Source organism: Epinephelus moara, chromosome 10, assembly GCF_006386435.1.
Source record: "Epinephelus moara isolate mb chromosome 10, YSFRI_EMoa_1.0, whole genome shotgun sequence".
In the NCBI taxonomy this organism is placed as follows: domain Eukaryota; kingdom Metazoa; phylum Chordata; class Actinopteri; order Perciformes; family Serranidae; genus Epinephelus; species Epinephelus moara.
The window spans coordinates 19615555-19635790 of NC_065515.1; the positions used below are offsets into that span (position 1 = coordinate 19615555).

At 42.0% G+C, this 20236-nt stretch overlaps 1 protein-coding gene across 15 annotated transcripts in view; it reads left to right on the forward strand.

Moving 5' to 3' along the window:
• The window catches only part of adgrl2a (adhesion G protein-coupled receptor L2a), a 242152-nt gene that overhangs the window by 154212 nt on the left and 67704 nt on the right, over window positions 1-20236 (forward strand). For all 15 annotated transcript variants that reach the window (XM_050054607.1, XM_050054615.1, XM_050054616.1 and 12 more), the window contains one exon: window positions 7906-8091. In XM_050054607.1, the coding sequence (XP_049910564.1) occupies window positions 8016-8091 (76 nt within the window). In that variant the 5' untranslated portion in view covers window positions 7906-8015. The remainder of the gene's footprint in view (window positions 1-7905; window positions 8092-20236) is intronic.

The following is a 20236-nucleotide window of genomic DNA, read 5'->3' on the forward strand; positions in this document are numbered from 1 at the left end:
GTGCCAAAGAAAACATTCTTATTATATTATATTCCACTTCTACCAGTATATCCCCTTAAATCCTACACGCTGGACCTTTAACAGAGAATGCCCTGCACGTTAAGACCCTCATGCCTTGCTTTGTTTTTCCCCTCTCCCTCCTGTACCTCCTACATCACCCCACCCTCAGCCCCCTCCCTGAACTAGTCAAGCTGTCCTGTTGCGCAGCATGCGTGTTTGACCTGGTATTTCTCGGGCTGAGCTCCCATCAGGGTCAGGGCCTGCATGCGTTTGGGGCACCAGCAGTCACACAGTGTTTGGTTGGGTGTCATTCAGCTCCTCTGGCCCTGTGCTGCTCTCAATCATTCCCACAGCAGAGAGGTCAGCCTCTGATTCCTCACTGCCCCATATCTGACTCAGTGGGGCTCCAGACTCATCCGATCACCAGCCCAATCTCTCCCCTCTGGAGTGCAAATTTTCTGATTTACGCTTGCAAATTGTACATCTTCAGCAGTGTCAAAGCAGGAACACAATCTCTTTTGGGAATATATTTCCTCCACAGCTGAGGCTGAGTGTTCTGTGACTGAGCCCTGTGTCCCCAGGTATTTCAGTTTTTCCCTCAAAGTGGGTAAGAGAAACAGAGATAAGAGGAGTCTCATAGTATGTATGAATTCATGTATGAGGATGCTGTTGGGAAAACCCAATAGAAACCAAATGTGTTCCCTCCATTCAACATGTGGTGGTCTGTTGGTTCTGATTTACATTTCAGTGAATCTCCGGCCCCATATTTCCCTTCCTTTGCATCCCTGTGATGTTCCGTGACAATTAACATCCCGACTCTTTCTTGAGGTTTGTTGAAAGCTCAGGGGCTAATTCAAGGGTCAAGCAAGACTTGCAAGCTGTCAATCTTTCATTGTAACTCGACCCCCCCTCCCCCACTCAGGTTCTTTTATTCTTGGCCCCCCCCCCCCCTCCATTCTCCCAGACCTCGTTTTATAGAATGGGGCAACTCTTCTTCTATTCTCCTGTGGCCCTCTAACAGCTAGAGAGGGACAACCAGGAGCTTTGTCTAAGGAGCGCGGCATTCTTTGACATCTGCCTCTTGTTTTCAGACCCCCGCTGCATTCAAAATTCAAACTGTCCTTTTCAATCAGCCCTCCTCCCCTCCCTTCTAATAACCCCCTTCCTCCCAGTTACTAAGCCTTTTATTTTTTATCACAAGAAAGCCAACTGGGATCCTGCAATTCACAATTTTGTCACTCGGTTGTCGATTAGAAAGCATTCTGTTGTACTGCGAATATATCAGGCACACATATGTTTAAAGCCTCTGGGCCCACGCCCCTGTGGCTTCTCCATTTCTCAGAGTACTTAAACACATGTCTGCAATGACTTCATATTTAGCCAAAACAGTGTGATGCCTGTTGACATTTTAGCAATCTGTGCTTAACAGTCACAGAAAATTGCCTTCATCGTGTGTCTGGTGTGTTAGAAGCAGCCATGTTGATCACAATTCTCTTCATCATCTCCGTCCCCACCCCATGTACAAGGCAGGCACAACAGCACATTGTTGCAGATGCTAAAACCTGCTCAGAGATCACACCCAAGTCGAGGGCTATTTATGAAAACAGTCAAGGTACGATCGCCGTCGGTTTCTGTTTCAAGGCGGGGAGAGAAAAGAAACCCCCAGCTGAGAGGGGAGACCTCAGCACGTTTAATGAGAACGGCAGTCTCCCTCTAGTCTGCGCCTTTGGTGTCTCAGCATGTTAAACACTCTCAGCATGATACAAAATATATTAAAGTATAGGACTGTTATCATCGATTTACAGAACACCCATCCCCATGTACTAGGGATCTACATTCTGCATTTTTTTTTTTCGTGGCAGGGGGTCTTGACTGCCTTGGAGGCAAAACTGTGTAAAGGCATTTCGTCTTTGTCTCCACAGTCTGACACAGGAGGTCTGCTGAACACACTGCCTCTTTTTTTACACTAAGCAATGATGACGGGGAAGCAAGAATAATCATATTGATTCAACACTGTTATCTCAGGCTGAGACTTATAATAGTTTGTTTACATGTGTAAACACAAGCACCCGCAGCCACCAAAGAAACACAAATATACTCAAATTCTTTTAACCTGTTCCAGATGTAATTAATGTGGGACACAGGTATATGGTGTTTATGCAAAACCTAGCAGGTTTAAGCAAATTTTGGGCACAGAGCTTAATCCACTGCATTATACTGTATCGGGACAATCAGCGTGCAGTCATTCAAATACAACCGGAGTAAGACAACAGACTAATTACCACAACTACCATGTAAAACCTTAACCAGGTTATCTTACTTGTGTCAAGGTCGTAAGCCGAGCAGGCATAGCATCAATCTCCGGAATTGCACTTGGCAGGTATATCCCATAGTGTCTGTGTTTTGATTCTGTGCACGCACCACAGAGGTCACAGAGCAAACCAGATGCAAAGTGGGACTGTATTTGATAAAAGAGTGACAAGGCTAGGAATGGTGGGAAAATAAAACTAATATTTTTGAGTGACAGTGAAATGAATTTATTGCTACAACTCACACCTGAAGTGATAGCACCTGTGTGAATCTGCTTTGTAAAAATTTGATGTTAGAAGCAATTATCACCAGAGATGTCTCTCAAGTTCCCTATTATAGGCCACTACTTTTACCAGTTAAGGCGGTTTTATAGCTGTATTTAGGCTCTACAAAAGCAGCCTGCATCATTGTGAACATTAATACTTGCGTGTGATGTGCCAGCACCTCCAAAAGGCTAGCTGGCGGTGGGGTTTCTGTGCTGCTGTGTTGAGTTTCTGTGAAGTACAGTATAGTCTGATTAATTCAACCGAAGCCACCAAACACTCCAAACACTTTTGGTATGGTACCTTTGAGACCAAAAGTAATCCTTGAGACATGGTACCTAGACCCTAGGTCTGTTTAGCGTTACTCTTAAATGTGGGCGTGGTTGTTGTCACTCACTGTATTTCCTTATTACTGGTGACACAGAGGGAAGTCTGCACCTCGTTTATGGTCCACAGAACAAGGCTGTACGCCGACATTTTCAGAACAACTAGAACAGTCTGCAGTGAGACTCTCTCCATGGGATATTTAAAAATAGCGGGTTTGTGCATTTAGTCCTTCTCAGGCAAGCTCAGGGGTTTAGTGTTGACGTAGCCCACAGGAACTACCCTCCACGACACTTTTTGTTTCTCCAAGTGAAGATAAAAATTTAATCCATGCACATAATCCGGTCAAAATGAATATATATAAATGCTTGAAGATCCACTCATTACTAAGAGTGTGTCATATAAAAGCTAATAGTATGGTCAACGTTGTCGGTGAAATTTAACGTGTGCTGAGGGATTTACATTGCAAGTAAACGTTCCATCTTAAAGGTTGCCCGCAGTCAGCCCAGGGCAATAAGTTTTTTTTTTTCTCTGAGTCCAGCTGCTGCGAGAGGCAGCAAAACATCCTTTCCTCTACTCAAATGAGTCCTATATAAATCACACAGGACTTAAAATCCTATTTAGTGGGGGCTTTATTTTCTTCATCATTTATCGTATCTTATTCAATTAAAGTAAATATTAGGGATGCACCGAAATGAAAATTTGTGGCCGAAGCCGAATAAAATTAAACCCTTGGCCGAATACCAAGTACTGAATACCAAATACCGTTGTTTAGTTTTTCATTCGTTTTTGCAGACAAACACCCTCCAAATTACTGTTGTCACGGTACCAAAATTGGGACCCACGGTACAATACCAGTGAAAGTATCACGGTTCTGAGTAGTNGCCACAAAGAGAGAAATGTGAATGGCTCGTTTCTCCTCTGACACGTCACATACCTGTGTGCTGCCACGGCTCGGTTGTTCAGGTACTACTGGGCAGTCATGACACCAAGAAAAGGACATTATTGGAGCCGGACTTCTCCGTCGCCAGTAAGCCATTATCTTGCGTTGCGGAGCACTATGGCCGCCGTATCTGACAGTAATACATTCCTGTCCGTGTCTGTGACCCCCGTTCAACCCACAATCGGCGGGATTCGCCTTTCGTTTCTGCTGCTGGTTGAAATCTGTATTCGCACAGCCTGCTGAATGATTTATTTTGCTCGCGCAAAACTATTTTTAGTCGCAAATGCGCCACACTGCCGACATTTTACTCCGCCCGTCGCCGCACACTGTTTGATTGCGTTATCAAAACATGCCGCTATTATTCAGCCTTGCTTTTCACTTATTCCACCGAATACCGAATGTGTGTTTTTTTTGCAATATTCGGCTGAATATATTCGGTTACCGAATATCCGGTGCATCCCTAGTAAATATAAGCATAATTTCCACTGTGGGAAATGGTTTACAGTTTATAAAAATAACCAAGAGGTCTGCGTCACTGTGAGGTGTAGTTAGGTGCGCATCAGGGTCGGCGTAGGGTACAAGTCTATTTAGAGTCTGTGGAAAATGTCAATTGAAAAAAACGCCGCCAATCCATTGCAGAAGTATAAATTCCCCTTAAGCCTGTATATAAATTTAGACACTAAATAACTCATGTAAACAGATTACTGGGTACATTGGGTTATTGTGAACCATGCAAACACCTTAGTCAAACTGTTATTTTGATCTGAGCCTTCACAGTAAATTATTTTATGCATGACAATATAATGATTGAATGGGATTATCATCACTCAAATGCAAATGTGTGTGAGATCTAAGTATTGTCTGTCTCACTAAGTGGACAATAGTAAGAGCTAAGACTTTGTGTGCACAGATGAAGCTCCTTTAGCCTATATGCTCACTATACAGCTTTATTGTGGAGACAATCTGCTTAAGGCCTCGTTATACTGTGTGGACCTCGAGTGTAGGCTGATTATTTGTAGCCCCCTTGCCTGATAAACTTAATCGGTGCCACATGCACAGATCAGCTGAAAGACAAGGGTTTTGTTGGAATCCAATATGTTTTGTTTCCGTGATCAACTTTCATTTGTTGAGTCTCATGACTGCATATTATTCCATTGAAACTAAATACACTGTGGCTGCGTGTACTCTGCTCCTGTTAACCTCTTTTAAATGGCTCTAAAATTAGAGGTCTCAGGTGAGGCATAATGTCATACTAGATGAGCTGATTATGGCAGGCTTAATTATAACTTTGTTGGCTAATGTGTGCGCTCCGCATGTTTTCTCGGTGATGAATTATTACACTGTCTGAGAACTCAGACAAAAAAAGTAGATCAAAGACTCTTCGGGCTCGTGGATATTCTCCCGAGTGGAGGAGCCAGCCGAGGCTGATTTGTGCAGCTCTGACTGTACATGACAAACAGAATTCCTTGCCGTCTTTTCAGTTGAGTTCTCTTGTTAACTGCTAGTATGATGGATAACACTCTGTCCCTTGAATCTTAACAAACAATTGCAGGCTGTAGACATAGGGAAAAAATGGCATGTTGTTTTTGAATGTGCTAAAAAATAATAAAAAAAAAAAACAGTTTCTAATGGGGTCCTATGTGCCTTGTTGCCAGAGTGATGCCATATCCCATGGTGAATGTGCTAATGGTTCATGGGAGTGAGAGGACTGAGCTTAGCCCAGCAGTGTAAACACACAGACAAAAGGGAGCCGTTAGTAGTGTGAAACGCATGCCTGGGCGCGCAGGTAGGCATTAGGTTTCACCCTACACAGCGCCAGCACTGTATCCATGACAGGGAGGAGGCCATTTGCTTTTGTAGCGAAAGAGAGCAAAAACAAACATTCAAACAGAGTCGTACTAGAGGGACAGGTATGGATGAGGAGGGGAGAGAGGAATTCTGGTTTGTGGAGATGTAAGGGAGAAAGGGAGGAGGAGGTGAGGGGGGAGGGGTTGGGGAGATAAGGTGGTTTGTGGTCAGTCACAACAGAGAGAAATGACCATTTGCTTGGTAGTGTTTGTTTGTTTGGCCAGGGCGCGGGGGTGGAAAGAGTCACAAAACATCAGTCAAATAGAAGTGCTGTTACATTAGGACCACTGCTGAGGTAGAAGTGAAGTGCCGGTAGAAGAAAATTCAGCCTTAAAACAACTATACAGAAGCTCATCTAAAATGTGGATCTTAAATTACCCATGTAGACGTTAGAAAAAGATGCTCCAGTATAATTTTTTGCAATACCTGCTTTAAAAAAATGAACAGCTGAATACTACTAGTCCTGTGTGGATGTTACATGATTGATTTTGTTGTTGTATGGCATGGCTCTGGTTAACTCCTAAACTGGTGGGACTTTCCAGTATAAAATATTGCCAAATTGCTAACATTTCGCTAACAGCTAACAGCCGTTGCTTGTGGCTGCTCTATGCAACTTGCAGTGTAGGCTACTGTTTTAGTGTTACAAAGAAGAATTGATTTCAAGGATAACTGCTTTTTTATATGGTTGTGAAATACTTAAGTTTATGAATAAATTAGATGGCGTTGACGATACCCGATCCAGCATTTTAAGCAGTATTGGAGGTATTTCCAATCCTGGTACTGGTATCAAAACAGCTCCAAATTACTAAAATATCATCAGTATTTGCCCAAACAAGATAGTATGCATCCACCTCTAGCATAAAAAGAAAGTTTTTCCATTTACTACTCAGACACCAACCAAGCTAATGCAAACCAATATGACAGTAGGAGGATGAAAAGCTTTTTGGCTAATGTTCCTCAGCTATTACCATGGATATTTTTAGCAGTTAATGTTACTGTCAGTTAATTTAACATTTCCACCATGTGGTTGTAGAGTCTTGATGCCGTGTCCATTTTCAGTTTGTCAGTGCCTGGTGCAACTCTCCTGGAGATTCCACAGATTTTTTTTTTTTTTTTTTTTACTGTAGGGCTGATTTGAAATTTCAATCTGCTGGAAGCTTTTGTTCCACATCAGAGTGAATTTTTGGAAATGAGAAGTCTCAGCACATGGTGAAGTGAATCAACATCACTTTAAAATCCCTATTGATATGTCACTTCAGCCTTGTCTGCTAGAAATAAGGTTTACATATAACTGATTTGAAATAGCAAGTATGTTGTGAGGGAAACATAGTGCAGGGCAAATTACATTTTATATTACAGAATGAGGAAATGTTGCTAATTAAAGTCTCCTGGCAAGTCGCAAAAATGTTGATACTGAAACATTCCCTGCCAAAAAAGGTAGCCTTGCAATACAGTATCCAGTCAAAGTGACAACAGCATTATTTTTTATTACCTTTTGTTAACATTTAATTGGTATCATGAGCTTTCCTTAACCAAAATCAAAGTGCTTTTGTTGCCTTAAGATAGGAGTCTTAACATGAACCCGAAGTTCTGGTGTCAAGGTCCTGCACTTTGTACGATCGCAATCCTTCCCAACTTCCCTCTGAAGCCTACCAGCCCATTAATGCTTCATTACCTGAAAGAAATATTGTCAATGAACATAATCCAGGCAGCAATTACAATATAGAAAACAGTCTAGTAACATACAATGTAATTTCAAGGACACAGGGTTAGTCACCTTGTGCTGTGGGAATGATTTAAAGATTGAAAAATGCTATAAAAATGTTAATAATAAGAACAGAAAATATAATTAGACACAGCACTGATAAGGTTGGCATCACGAGAAGATGGACAGGGTAGGCCTTATCTGTCTGATGACAGCTCAGGTCCCGCCCCTCCCTGCCAGTGAAACGGTTCGCATTCAGCAGCCATTAGGGGATTTCCCTTCTCAGGATTATTGACCTTCTGGGCTTATTTTAGTGGCTTTGCGTGGGTTTGTAGCATTTCACAGCTTAAGGTTTGTCACATTTCTGCAGTGGAATGTAAATGCAGCATCAAGTGCCTTGTAGCAAGAGTGTGACAGGGTGAATTCCTCTGTGAAATCATACAGGGACAGAGCTCACCACGTGGAATAAATTTCATCCCCGAACTGAACGTCTCTCTTGGTCTACTCCACAGGTGAGAGGATCAATGATGAGCATCTCTGAGACCAGTTGGCTTGGACCTTTTTAATCAGAACCTTTTTAGTCACAACACAAACCCGCCACAATCCATCAACGCCGGGCGCCATGGCATGCTCCCTGCGGAAACTACACACCTTCTGCTGGTTTCTCATCACACTAGCCCAAGTACACTCCACAGAGGGTAAGTACAGAAACAGTTGTCTTTGCTTTCCCTTAAAAAAAAAACCCGCTGATTTGCTCTAATGCCAGTGCTCTTATAGCATCTTTTGAATGACTATTGTTTCAGGCTCAATGACAGCCGGCGCCAGAAAATATTTTTTTGCTATTGTCTTATTTAGGAATATAACACGAGCAGTGAAATTGTGACTCAAGCCAAAGCTGCTCCTCTGAGTGCCGGCAGTGCCTGTGTAAGTAATGCAGCTCTGAGGACAGTGGGCACAGGCGGATGGGGGATAATCTTGAGTGGTTTCATTAGTTGGTAAATTGTGATTTGTCTGAGATTTTCTGCTTGAAAGCGTCAGTTGTTCCCAGTGGCATCAGAGCTGGATCCATTTGTAAATTCCCCACTAAAATTTTCAGTCTCATGGCAGACACACACAGATTTCACACCTCGAAAAATATAAAGCTTGAATGTGTTTTAATCATAGTGCATTTAGCTTTGATTAAATCACTCTCAGCTGTCTCGTAATTACAAGATTTATGCATCCAAACCATATCTCATAAACTGCATCCTGTACATGTTAGTGTTTAATCAGGAGAATAGAGGTGCATTACTTTGGATGTTTAAAGATTGGATTTTGAATAAACTTAAGTTGGCGTCTTTGCAGTGCAATATATCAAAACAGCCGCTGCAGATTTGGTTTGTTGGTGCCAGCTGTTGAAGCCTTAGCCAACAGTTCACTATAATTGCTGTGCTGATTTTTAAAACTCAATAATGTAGGATTATTGATTCAAGTTTGGAAGGTCTGGTTTATCGAGATGCTTAATTTACACTATAGCAAGTCACATAAAAATGATATGTGTTACCAGATGTGTTTCTCATGTATCATCTGGCTTGGATTAGATCGTTCATATGAGAAAGAAAAGCTCTGTAGGCAACAGTGCATTTAACGAAATGCAGACAGTCACAGAAAATCAAGTAAAAGTGACTGTACAAATGTATTCCATATATGTTGGTGCTCTGACATATCGTTTATAGAAACCTAATGCAAAGATAAGAGTTTGCAATTTCAAGGTGTACGTATGTATAAGTAAACCTATTCAGGGGCAGGAAAGATAGTCGCCACCCCAGAGAGTTTCTGTCCACGGTTGCAGCACTTCTGGTTTCACCAGGCGCACCAAAGAGCTCAGTAGTATTTGAAAGGTGGGGAGCCAGTTAGGGATCTTGATGCTACATTACTAACTCCCAATGGTTGGTCATGATGCATCTGCCAAAGGGGATGCGATAGGGTGAAATTTCATTTATGCAAAGGCCCGGATACACTAAACCAAAATCAAAGGTCATTGTGACAGTGACGCTTCACCTAGCATCACCTGTGTCACGGCCAGAAAGTTGCACATGAACACACTGTTAAGACTACAGCCACCAGCCAGCTAGCATGTATGTTTTGCGCCTGCGGAAGAAGAAATAACTGTCGATACCAGCAGGTGGCGGTAGTCTGTATTTGTCACTCAAAAAGGGAAACCGGAAGACTGACAGGACAGCTTAAAGATGCTGGTTAGCCAGTTAGCACATCAATTACACAGCCCAATGCTGAAAGAACAAATTCTATTTTAATATAAACAATTACAAACCGTTTCTGCTAAAGAGCTCAATACCTTAAAAAAGTAATACTAACTAATATAACAAGTTAGTTTCAATCTTAAGCCCTTTTGACTTTAGCTGATTGTTTACTTTCCTCACTTCTGTTTCTCTTCTCGTGCACTGAGCAGAACAGTCAATGAGTTTTCCATTGCTGACGGGCTCCACCATCTCCGAGACTGTTTCAATGTCTGAATCGACCAACAAAAAACAGACAAGGTCTGACTAGTGCCAACAGTGTGGGACACAACACAAAAACAAGGGCGACAGATGCTCACCATTTGCAAAATCTGAGCTAGTTGTGTCAGGGCCTTTATAAGACTCATTTTTGACAGGTGACTCCACGTTATTCTGAGGTGACCCTTGGCAGTCTAAACACTCCCCAGGTAAACACAGGGAGTAAGCAGTGACTCCAGTACATGAAGAAAGGTTTATTTTAAATCAGGGGAAAGAAGTAAACACAACAGAGGAATGAACTCATTATTGATGGCATTTGTCATTCCACTTTTCCTCTTGTTGGTTCTCCTCCGCCCTCACCTCCCTCCCATTTCCCATCCCAGCCGCAGAGATCAGCCCAGAAACAGTTCATTACAAACAATATCCCCAAGTAAACATGCTTCATTAAACTGCGTCTACCCCTAATATCTTTTTAATGCATTTTTATAATTGAATTAAATGGGTTAGAGGAATGCTGTAAATAGTCTAAAGTTTGGTTCTTTTTCCCCTCTCTTTTGAAGGAAGAGATACACACAGCCAAGATTGAAACTGTAGCTGTGGGGGATCGTGTTCCTCTCTGACCTCCTTCTATACAATACATGTCTCATCCTCCACATTTCACTGCATCAGTTCCACAAGTATAGATGGCTGTGATCTGTATTTGCTTAGCTGACTCACTGCCAGTCCTGGCCTTTCATCCCCCATTTTACTTATTTTATTCACATCTGAGAAATTGCTTATATGCATCCACAACCCCAGCAGCCTAGTCAGTGACATTAGTTTCTAAAATTGATTTGGCTTATTATTTTAATTATGCTATAGTATGGAATAGTGTTATACATATCAAAGGAGCCCTGGGGCTTAAAGCTTTGAACCTAATGATATGGATATGTAATTAACCATGCTATACCGGAGATATCATTTGTTTGTTTTTACTGTTCCTTTTGTGAACAGCAGTATTTAAGTGCAGTATTGTGTACAGTCAACTGCTAAAACAATAATTATTTTGTTATAGCGCAGGTAGTTTTATACACTGTGATTGTTTTTCAGTCCTGGGACGTACATTTGAGCCAGTGCTCCTGCAGTATGCCCGTAATCCTACAAAGCCCATGAGGCCTTGTTGTGACATTGATACTGTAATCAATAATATATCAGTATGGACATAATGATATGAGACTAAATATCATCTGGGGTTTGGGTTATAACAGGCCGACAATTCAAACATGCTCCCAGTTTCAAAGAGTCATTTCTAGGGCTGAAACAATTCCTCCAGTAACTTGATTACTGAAAATAATCGATGCAAATTATCTGCATTGAAGCTTTGTTTAACTGTTTACAGTGCACTGTGTATTGCACGGATGATTATTGCTGTGGCAGTATGTGCTAGCACTATGGACACATGGAGTAAAGAAGACGCCTCAAAATTGTACATCCATGCTTAAAACAGAAAACGTGATTTGATAGCACAGATTGCCAAATGACGGAAGAGAGAAAAACAAAGAGAAGAGACAGTCCAGAGAAAACAACAGAAAGCGTCCAAAGTTTGGGATCATTTCAAGCTGAAGCAAAACGAAAACTCTGTACAGCGCATTTATTGTAAAAACCAAACTAGCTTACCAGAACTGCACAATGTCGAAATTTCAGCATCTCAATAGAAAGCATCCAGTCCACAGAGCAGCCCCGGCACAACCTAACGTTTACGTTAGCATTAGCATTAACCCCCGTCCGGGCTTCTGGCACATGGAGCTCCCCGCTCATCTGCCTGCAAAGTCCACCATATGATGAGAAACCCTGAGACCCCCACCGGGCAGCACGGAGGAAAGACAAACTGCCTGTCACACTGCAGTGGCTCAAAGCTGTTTGAAAATTGCCAGAGCTTCCCTTTTAAGACGGTAAATCAATCTGGTGGCTGGTTAGACTTTTACAAATTGATAGCAGCATTTGATTTTCTGTTTTATTGTCTTTAGCAAAATTTAGCAAACTGTAGTCAAGTTTTGAAAGCCTGAGTTTCATTTATGTTTTTATCGTTATAGTCTGTCTCACACATGCACAAATTCAGATATGACTTACGGGGGGACATAGCGAGAAAAAGCAGGAGGGAGGGAGTTACAACTTGATAATGCTTCTACGGTGTCCTCACAAGTCAGAAGTGTCCTCATAAGGTCGGTGTGTATACCAGTGAAATGTCTTTATATACAGGTCGCACCAACGCATGAATGCGCACACACACAGTACTTCCCTCACAGCAATGCGTAAAATTCCCCAAAAATCTAAACACCTGAAGGTGTAAGAAGCAATTGGAACCCTAATTATTGTATCCAATTTAAGCACTAAAAATGCAGATTTTTCTTAAAAAAGGAAACTAATTGGTTGTTCACTTAAGGGACCTTTCTCATTTTTTTGTTTGTATATTTACTATTGCTTTTTAATAAAGCTAAAGTATTATCTGATTACTCTATTAATTGATGGATTAGTAGGTAGAATAGTTGATAACTAAAATAATCGATTGCTGCAGCCCAAGCCTTCACATGCAAATTCTGCAATTTGGCCTCTGTTTCATTAAAGAGGTACCCATTTTACACATGGAGTTCAGTTCATTACATGGGGCACTACTCAGCCTGTTAAAACAGTTGCATCATGTCTTTAGTGGCTCTGGGGGGAGATTTCCAAAGTCTGAAAACCCCTGATGATGCCATCAGGGGTTATCTCAGCTTGGGCCTGAGACTTTTTCTTTTCTTGAGACTCTGTTCTTGACAATTTTTTAACAGAGTTAAAGTCTGTATTATAGACTGGGGGCAAGGAATTTGAAAGACATGGGTATTTAGCAGGCGGAGAGGGTCTAACAAAAGACATTAAGTTGCATTGGGGAAGGGTTAGGAACCTTTTTTTGTGGCGCTGGACTCATACTGTGGACTAAAAGACATTTGACCTCTGCTGTGACAGGCTTCTCAAATTTATTTTTGTGAAATACTGAATTGATGGAGCACCCTAATACATCTCATTACACAGCATTCATTTATTGAGAATTTTTTAACACAGATGAGCATTTTAAGGAAGGTGAGGTAGGTCAGGAAGTACCAGACATCTCGGTCTATCACTTTAATCAGTATGCTTTACTCTGACCCGCTTTGATATTGTTTTGCATCAACACAAGTTTGCCCTCTGGCATTCAGAGTGATCTTCTTTGAAGCTGCAGGTTTATTTCCTTTTGTTCTGCCGGTGTCCTCTGCAGATGTCACCATAGCAACCCACCAGAAATGAGATGAAGGTGTAATTTATGAAGTAATAATGTTTTTTTGCAAAATGTAAAAACTGTGGTGATTTTCCTTGCAACACATGATTAAATTGGCTCACATGTCTTCCAAAAAATAATTTAGTCAAGTCTAGTGGGGTTGAAGGGATTTGTCTGTATCAGTGACAGAATAACAATTCACACCTAGCTCAGCCACACACTCTCTTCAAAGGCTTTCCCGAAGATTGTTAGAATTACAGTGAGACAGAATTAGAGAGCAGAGCAAGGATTCTGTGTCAAGAGGTAGGAAGGGCAAGGTTTGCAACATGCTAGACAGAGTGCCAAGAATACATCAGTGGAAAATGTGCCTGTTGTTACATTGTCTGCTGTTGATGTGTCCCACCTTATTGTCAGCAGCTTCACTGATTTGGAATCATTAGTGATCAGAAAAACATGTCCAGCTTCAGGCATTGCCGGCTTTATAGAGTGCAAACTGTGCAATAGGTAAGAGACCATGCTCTATAGAGGAAGCAAAGCAATGTTAAGTAGGTTGTGGGGATATTCATGTAACATTGGTTCAATAACAATCACGTTCTCTAGATTGCATGTTGTCTTTCCATTACTATGGGGCCTGTGGTGATTGTATCTTTGAGGTTAAGGTTTCAGGTTCATACTTGTATTTTGGGTTGCTACTAGAACGTGTTTACATGCTTTAATGTTCAAAAACACTATTTTCCACATACTGTCTGTGCTGGAAGACCTGTATTCGCACTCTTTCTGACCCGCTCCGTTTTAGTGCCTGTGTCTTTTAAGATCGACACGCACAAAACTAGCATAAAAAAAACTAGTGGCGATGAAGGCTGAAGGCCAAAAAATTGCACAAGAACACACTGCAAAGATTACAGCCAACTAGCACTTACTGTCTTGCCTGAGAGAGAATGAATAACTCTCCATACCAGCAGGTGGCGATAGTTTGTATTCATCTTGAAACCAGAAGACCATCAGGACAGATTCAAGATGCTAGTTAGCCAGTTAGCAAATTAGCAACGCAATCCATTGTTGGAAGAACAAATGATATTAACGGTGAGCTAGCAAACATTAACACAAACAAGTACGAATGGATTCTGCTAAAGAGTTCAATAGCAAAAAAAAAATCTTTCCTTATATGAAAAGTTTGTTTCAGTCTCACACATTAGTGAAGTTTTTGTTTGCTTTCCTCACATCTGTTTCTCTTAATGTGCACTGAGCTTAACTCTGCTGTCTGATACTGATTCTGCATGCTGAATCAGCTGACAAAAGCCAAGAATGGCTAACTAGTGCCAGTGGTGCGGGACATATCGCAAAAGCTAGGGCAACAGATGCTCGCCAATAGCCCGACATTGACAGACGGTCTACCGTCAGCTTGATGTGTCAGGGCTCTAAGCCCTGTCTTTAAAAAGCCCAGTAGGGTCTTCCGTATGTGCACATCTCTGCACCGCCATTGCAGCTGGGAAAATGACATTTAGGAATTGCAAAATCAGCAAGATATTAACAACATGTAGCAACATGTTGCAGGGTAGGCTATGCCATTTAAACACTCTGATTAATGTGCCTGGAGCTGATGACCATAGAAATAATTCAATCACAAGCTGGTGTTGTCAAAGTAGACAAAACATTTGAAACAGAGTATTCAGATCAGTCTGAAGCCTTGGGTTTTTGCTCACAGAGATTACATTTTCATATGTTTACCTCATTACTTAAAAACATTGACCGCATTAAATAAGTACATTTGACACTGTAACATTATAGAAGAAGGAGGAGAAAAAGCATAACACGTCCCCTTTAAGGGTACATAAAGAGTTGACCATGATATTAAGGCTGCGTTTCAGTGGCAGAACTTGTTTGAACACGTCTGACACAGAGAATTTCTGTTCCCTCTGTACACCCTGAAACCACACTATTGTTTCTTCTCAAAGCTTGAAATGTTTGAAGTACTTGAGATTTCTCAAGGGCAACAAGGAAGGGCACCTTTAAAAGTCCTTTTTTTGTACCATGTGAAAGGAAAAGAGAAGAGACTTAAAGCCTTCATCTCAAAGTGAATAGAGTGAAATAGACAATCAAGGTGTTCTGAAATGTAATTACTGGAAGTAAAAGCCCAGGGCTTATTGTGAAACCGAAAAACTACGAGAACAGGATCCAGCACCTCCCAGTGCTGTGCCACCACCTATTTGCACTGGTTAGCCTTTTCTTGTAACCATGAAAGCGTATTTATAAAACTTATGAAAATGGTCATACCTGGATTTTTTTTACACTCCGAGAACTTTTCCTGCCCTGATGCCAACCTTAACTGTAATAGGGCAGGCTGATAATGGCCATGGAAAGCAGATTAGTATCTAACAGGTAAATCCAATCAGCTAAACATCCAGATCATAAGCCTATCCTTCTGCTCTTTATTCTCTCCACTAGGGGCCTCTTTCTCAGCAGTTTTGCTTTTTCATTTTATCTTAAAGAGAAAAAAATCAGAATACTATCTGTCAAGTGTCAATGTGTGGAACCGCGGGCAATAGGCCTGTTCTTTTGAAGTACTAATTTGTGCCAGAGTTGTGTCCGTGGAAAAGAATAGTACCCCACTGCGACGCCACACTCCTGTTCCCTGACCACTTAATTTGGTATTTAAGAGACTTTGAAAAGGCTGGCCCGTAGCTAATTTGTTAAAAGAAACAAATCAATTTTTAGGTAATTATTTTATGCAACACTCATTTGCCTGTTAAGCTAGGTTTTTACATCTTCCAATTTATTTCATATTGGAAACGGCACTAAAACAGTAAAGGCTCAAGGGGTGAGTTTTCCCTTTGTCTCATGTGTCTTTAGTAAACAACTTCTGTCGGTTTTGTCTTTCCACCTCCCGCTTGATGTCATCCTGGTTGTTTGTGGCAGACTGAGGAATCTGGCTTCCCGTGGAGCCAGGCAGGCGTGGGGCCTGTGTACGAAGGCCCACCATGCTGTCATGTCTCTTTCATCGCCAGCCAGGCTTGGCCAATAAGGAGATAAGGAGACAATGACTGGGAGAGCAAGCAGTGGCAAGGTGTAACCACGGCCCCTGGGTCTCCTCCCTGCCGAGCACTTCAAATCCTCATTAGGATTTTCAGCAAAGGAAGGAGGGATTTTTCTGGATTAGGGCTTTGTCACCGGTGGCTCCAGGTTGGTGTTTGTCATGCAAGAGCATGGCGGAGCTCTTGACATCTTGCCACCCTCCTCCTTCCCACCCAAAGACAGTCCCTCCCTTCACCTGGCTACTGAGGCAGTTAAAAGATGTTCCACTAACCCAGAATGTATGAAACTCATATTTATTAACTCACTGCCCTTGCCAAAGGTTTTTAACGCCATCCGAGTGGCCTATGTTAGGTGTCTGTGGGTTTGGGCTGCTGCATCAGCGTTCTTCTTAATGGTTATTTATGCAGAGATAACCTTGGGAAGCATCATTAGTTTGTTGTGTGCTGTCGCCGTCCATAACTCATGCTGGGATCTCGGCCGTGACACCGATGCAGCAGTTCAGACAGGAGACACGGTGCCTTGTTTCAACTCCAATCACTCTCCTCCATGTGTTAGTTATAGCAGGGACACTGTAAATGGTATTTTATGAGGCTATTTATCCCTTAACTTCTCTCTTATTTCAAGGTTCCTGAGCTGTATTTTTTTTCTCTCGCAAGGATGTGGCTATTTGTTTAATTAAGTCATGAGTCTCGCAGACTCCTCACACAAAAACAACAGGACTGTGTTGCTCGACATGGTGCTCAACCTCTAACATGGTCCTTAATTGGGTTTCAGACTTGTCTAGGAGAGTGCTTCAGCGTGACAGAGCCTCAGACTTAGTGTGAAACCTACCTTCTCCCATCATTCTCGGTGCTGATCTTTGTGGATAATGGGCATTCACACGGGTCTCACGAGGCCCTTGCTGGGTGGGATCTCAGGCACCCTAGATTAGTCATCTACCCACATGTCCCTATCTGTCTTGTATTTTACCGTCATGCTTTGTCTCACTTTGTTCTTGCTCAGGTAGAAACATGTGGGCCCCTAACAAGTATATCCCAAACAATCTACAAAATATGTTCTGATAACCCATCGAGTCTCCTCTCTGAATACTAAAATACGGGAACAAAAAAACAAATATGACTTATCAATCTCCAGTGCAGTGGTCTATAACCAAAGACCTATTATTCATGGAACATTTGTTGTGTTGTGCTTTTGTTGGTTGTCTGTGATCGGGCCATGGCAGATGTGACTAGCAGTATGTGGGCATCTTTGTGTAAGCAGGCTTCAATTTGTCAGAGATATGCCTCCAGTTTTAAAGTTTTTGTTTGCTCCTGTGTTCTGTATTTGCTACTTGTTGTGGTAGAAAGAAAACGTGTCTCTAACTCGCTGCAGGATCAGATTTTAAAGGTTTGGTATATGTAGCGCTAAAGGCATGTGTATTGAGAGAATACTCGTGTGATAACAGAAATAGCACAGGCTCTTGGGTTCTGTAATTTTTTTATGTTGCTAGAGCCTGTGTAGTGGACATCAAGGACTGCAGACAGACCTCACGCAAGGACTGCTGATGAAGTGCTGTCTGGAAGGGGCAGATGAGGAGAATGTTTTTGATTATCCTGTGTAGATGGTATTTCAAACAGGAACCAGCATGTACACCTCGCCGCCAGACAAATGAGCCAGCTCAGCCGGTCAAAGGGCAAATGTAGCTTGGTTTCCTGTTTGCTACTGTAATGCTGTGGAATTTTAAGGTGATTAGACTGCAGCGTTCAGGTCACACGGAGTGCAGCGTTGCAATATTCACTTATAGGCCTCAGCTTTTCCTGTGAATTAGAGACTGTTAGGAGTGAACTGTTACTGTGCATGCCATGTCATACTGCGAATTACATGTTTTTATCAATGTGAGCAATTTAGTCCCTCTGCACCGTCTTGATGATGACTGATTTTAGCAACCACAGCAACCAAGGGATGAATGCATTGAAGTGGTCTTGTGAGAACTGCTATTTATGAAACCATTGACTCATGCCTGTGAGTTTTCCATCCCATATCAGCTGAAATACCTAATGTAAACAACAACAATCTGCAGGTGTTCAAGGGGTATGTAATCACGTTTTCATTGTGCGGATGCTGTTGAAAGGCATGTTCACTGAAGCACAGGAAAGTGTGGTTATGGCTTGGATGTCGTGCAATGAAAACTGATTGCAGAGCTAGTAATGACAGATTCTGTTAAGAGAACATAATATATCCAAAGGCTTAAGATTTCACAGATTTTACAGTTCACGCTCGAGAGTCAGATGCAAGATATCCCTGCTTGCCCTTAGTGGAATCCTCTTTGTCCTCTTGCTTTCAGTCCTGATTTAGAGCAGCTATAAATCCTGAAGAGGCTCCTGTAAACGAGGGGTGGTGAAACTACGCCCATAAATATAAAGGATTTAGAACCAGGGCCTTTTTGAAGGAACTCTGAGTGCCCATTTATGAAGCTTGTTAACTTACAGAGTTTCACTGGTACATTCACTATTTTCCCCTTTTTGTTCAAACTTCTTATAGCCTTTTCTTTGCAGTTAAGATTGTCCAAAACCTGCCTGACCAAAGCGCGCCTGCTACAATATGCTGTGTGACAATATAATAAAGTTGGTCAAGCTCATTGCCACATTAACTCATTTAAAGTGAAGAAGTCATTAAGTGTCGGCTTATTTGCTGTCTAACGTCCGGTCGGGCCATTTGTGCTCTTGTAGATCACTGCGACTTGACTGCGTGTGACTTGACTTTTGACCTTCTGAGTCATAATGACCCCTGAATGCGTCTGTATGTCAAGGGCTTGGGCCCCTGCTCTTAACCCCCCCTTCAAGTAAATGATGGGCTGAGGAAAATAGTCATCAAAGACAGATTTCCTCAGTGGAGACGCTACAAATCAATATGAGTCAAACCTTTTTAGTGTATAAGGGTGTCTGTTATAATACTGACTGAGCCCAGCTGGACCATTGCCTCTTGCTTAATAGTTGCTCTTGTACCCTAATTTCCATCACACACACACACTCCCCCGCAAGTCCCCAAATTATTTTTGAATAGCCAACAAGCAATAATTAAGGCCGATAAGCATGAGAGACATCTGATAAATCCTTAAATGAGAACTTCAAAGTGCCCCTGCTGTGACATGTGAGGGCTGGAAACAGATGGAGGAGTGAAGCAGGCTTAGTCTGTGGACTTGATTCAAATGAGGTTAATCCAAATCTGAAAGTTTCTAATAAAAAATGTTGGGGGGAACCTTCCTTTGAATGTTATAACAATCAGTTCACTGAGGGGAAAAAATACATATGAGATGGAAGGTCATCAAGATAATATTCAGCGTCTGGATCATAATGAATAGCAGCCAATAAATCCTTGATGAATTGAAACAAGAGTAAAATTCAATTTTCGCCTGGCCAGCTTTCTCTTCAAGTGTTATGAGATGGAATCCTTGAACCGCGGGAAATCTAAAGATAATAGTTCTTTGATAAAGAAAAAAAAAAGGAACGGGATTCCTTCATCAAAATAAATACTATTGTTTCCTTTGTGTTGCATTTATCAGAGAAGACGTAGGTGTGCAGAATATGTGCATAGCCTTGAGTGAGTCCAGTGAGGAGACAAAAGCCGAGGAGGCCAGTTTTTCTGGGTAAAATAGCATTGTGTCACAAAACAATCCACCTAACCTAGAAGCCAGCGAATCTGCAGTCTAGTCTGAATAAGAACTGCATAAAGAATTCAGTTGGAGCAGCAGTCGTGTCATCAGGCCATGACTACCCGGTTGGTCAGGGAATTTAAATGCCAGGTGGGGGTCAGTTGAAGCAGTAGCTGAATAATGTGGCACAAATGCATACACATGAGAGCCGAGTCCCGGGAAGAGGAACCACTGCTGTGGTCTGCTTGAGGAAGTGCACTTTGGGAATGCAAACCAAGCAGATGGACCCTTCTCATTTGTGTGTACAGCCACTGGTGACCCATTGGGAAATGCTTCCTTATTGAATCGAGGAGCATCAAACGCTTCATTGGAGCAGAGAAGGAAGTCTGGGCTACCCAATGTATCTGAGTCCT